General features: G+C 46.1%; 1 protein-coding gene across 1 annotated transcript in view; it reads left to right on the top strand.

Moving 5' to 3' along the window:
• Positions 1-3,183, top strand: part of LOC118324675 (polyhomeotic-like protein 2) — a 5,657-nt gene extending 2,474 nt beyond the window's left edge. Inside the window, exons 4-7 of the mRNA XM_035657120.1 lie at positions 1,432-1,543; positions 2,070-2,193; positions 2,365-2,617; positions 3,008-3,183. Coding sequence (XP_035513013.1) covers positions 1,432-1,543; positions 2,070-2,193; positions 2,365-2,617; positions 3,008-3,162 — 644 coding nt within the window. The 3' untranslated portion in view covers positions 3,163-3,183. The remainder of the gene's footprint in view (positions 1-1,431; positions 1,544-2,069; positions 2,194-2,364; positions 2,618-3,007) is intronic.
• The last annotated feature ends 10 nt before the right edge of the window (positions 3,184-3,193 follow it).

Raw genomic sequence — 3,193 nt, 5'->3', positions numbered from 1 at the left:
ATTGAATTGAATTGAATTAATATACAATAGTAACAATGAAGGCTGTCACATTGAACTGCATGACGCGTTTCAGGAATCATTGTTGAAGAAATCTCAGCTCGTACACAGATCATGTGTAGAGAGCCTGAGATTGTGGCAGAGGGTTTGGAACCAACATCAATCCATCCATACAGTACATTTCCCACTGGATATTTCTGCTTCTACAAACTAGGACCAACCAGGAGCCGGCAGCCACCTCCCTGCTTTCCCACCATTGAAGCTCGCTAATAGGGATTATCACTTCCTTTAGCACACCAGCTAAATAGATACAGCCGCCAAACTGTTTCCAAATGACGCCAAACCAGGCAGCAGGTCGCAAGGCAGCTTCTCTTGGTGTTCCTCCTCCCGGAAGGAGTCATAAAATCCATATTCCAGCAAGACCCCGATTCAAGGGGCGTCTTCCCTGGATTTTAGAGGCTTTCCCTGGCCCGACTGCGTCATCTAAAGGCTACCCAACCGCCCTTCCAAAGCCAACAGTTTCCACCATGACAGACAGGGCTTACGAGACGGCAGCACTTATGGATGTCAGGTCCAGCACGCACGTTGGTGCTGCATGAGACCTGCAACCTGACCAACTTGTCGGATAAAGAGGACAGACATCTTGTTTCTGGGGGCGGCTTTGCTCTTGCATCAATGCAAAAGAGGTGTGTGGTGAAGTAGAAGGCGAATGAAGCTTTACAGCTCTGCCTCCCGGTAGTAAACATAGCTGCAGTGTGGACTTCCATCCAGCAGGTGCCCTCCAGAAATGCCCCTTCCCCCCTTAAAATCATAATTATATCAACATTCTTTATTAGCGTGCCATTTACTCCCATATTTCTAAAGGCAAAACAGCTTATACTTGTTCTGACTTGAAGGCCAGGCAAGAAGTGTGCTGGCACAGAGAGACCCGATGAATAGTACAAATGGGGATAAGAGAGCACACTTTCTGTCTCTCCTTGAAAGCATTCATTGCACTCGCCTGTACACGTACCAAGTGACAGAAGTAGTTGTTTGTGGAATGAAAAGCTAGCTGAGAGAGAAGTTCAAACCCCACACACTTTTACACCCTCTCAAACCGGTTTCATCACTGTGTGAAGTGGGCCTGAACCAAATGAGTTTGAAGCATATTGGTTCCCTGAGGGTGATCCCAGACACCCTGAGAAGGAAACTCATGTTGGCATCATGATCATGGGTGTGGCTTTGGTCCTGAATCAACCAGTACATTTTCCACCACAGTCCTGTGGATGCCAGCGGAGTGCTACAGGTGGCACTATGTAAGGTGGCAGATTGGATACTGTGTGCCATGTCTCGCACTACTTAGTCCTCGTGTTTTGTGCGGATGTTGTTGGGGATGGTATCTCTGCTGTGTTTTCCATGTGTCCGGCTGACTGTGTGCTCACTGTGTTCCCTCAGAGTTAAAGACCCAGCAGGAGCCCATGCTGACCTGTGAGCTGTGTGGCAGGGTGGACTTCGCCTTCGTCTTTAAAAGGTCCAAGAGGTTCTGTTCCACAGTGTGTGCCAAACGGTAAGACAATTTATTTCTCCAGCTCACTCTGTGGTAGAAGTTGTTTTGGTCCCGAGTACGTTTTTTGGCCCTGAAGTCCTTTGATGTCTGCTGATACCAAGTCATATAGTATACGTGATACTTACATTTAACTGAACGTTGAATATATATCTGACACATAACAGCTGTAGACTACTAAATCGCACATAGTTTATGTTTCACAGTATACTTAATCCTGTGGTTTCCAAGTTTTTTCCTTAAGAGACCCCTGTATTATTCTAGCTAGGCTTATTACTACTCCACTAGATGCCACTAAATCCCACAAACCTGACCTTTAAGGTTAATTCATAGAAAACATACAGACCTGTGGTTTTGCACTGACAGACCCTTCAGAGGCACAGACCTGTGCATAATGTACAATTATGGAGCTTGCAATGTTCCCACTCGTGAAAATTATCGAAAATAAAAAATGACCCAGCTAAGATTGATTATCAGGCTTTGCTCATTAAGATTACCTTTCAACTAACCATGTTAATTGTTTTTGTAGCTACAATGTGGGCTGCACAAAGAGAATGGGTCTCTTCCCAAACCGCAAAACCACCCTGGAGAACATGAAGAAACAAAAAGCACTGAATGGAAATCTCAAAAACAGTTTAGAGTCTAAAAAGAAGGTGAGACTGTAGTCAGCTTTTGACTTTTAATGTGTTATTCACCTTAACTGCCTTCTGTGTGTAAATCAATCCAGTCTGACTCATAGCTATCTCTGTTCTACATTAGATCCTCATTAGAGGCAAATATAATTCAAGTCTGATTTTGTTGTTGTATTTAAACCCCCGTGACAGACGGCTCCCTCCGTGCAGAAGCCCGCCGCTGCTGCTCTGTCCACCGGTCACTCGGTGCTCCCGGCGCAGGGAGAGTCCAGCCAATGTTCAGACTTGTCTGGCTACAAAAGATCCTCACCCCCCATGTCGGCCACCCAGCGGGTGCCTGCGGTGCAAGACTCTGAGCTGCCCCTGCTGCCCTACAGCTTCCTACCCAGTGACCCTGGCCAGTGGAACATAGGAGACGTCTACGAGTTCATCTCCTCTCTGCCAGGTGGGTGCTGCCTCAACTGTTACACTCTTACGTTTGTCCACGTCCAAATTTTGTGTAGATTCTTGCTGGCACCTTGAGAGTGAATTTAGGGTATTAATTATGTGAGATTTCTGGATTTCTCACTGGTTGGTTGGAAGTGGGACTGAAAAAGGTGATGTTACATATTTCCATGCATGAATTAGGATTAGAATTTTTGTAAAGGAGAGTTTCTGCAAACAGTCTGTAAAAATACATACATTTGTGATTGTTAGTTGGACTTACAAACAGATACATGTTATTCTAATACCAACCATGTGAAGAAATGTCCGGTGACAATGAATGTAGTTATGGTGTCGAGAGAGTTTTGCAGCACTGTGGTGTGAGCTGACTGTTGGTGGTGTGTGGCTGCAGGTTGTCTGGAGATCGCAGAGGAGTTCCGTTCTCAGGAGATCGATGGACAGGCCCTGCTCCTGCTGAAGGAGGACCATCTCATGGGAACCATGAACATCAAACTGGGCCCTGCGCTCAAGATCTTTGCCCAGATTAGCATGCTCAAAGACTCGTAGCCCATCTCAGCCCTCACACACACACACACAC

This window comes from Morone saxatilis, unplaced genomic scaffold, assembly GCF_004916995.1.
Source record: "Morone saxatilis isolate NCDOM2014 unplaced genomic scaffold, NCSU_SB_2.0 Contig15, whole genome shotgun sequence".
Lineage (NCBI taxonomy): Eukaryota > Metazoa > Chordata > Actinopteri > Moronidae > Morone > Morone saxatilis.
The sequence above is the reverse complement of the archived record's forward strand: the minus strand, read 5'-3'. Positions and strand labels throughout refer to the sequence as shown.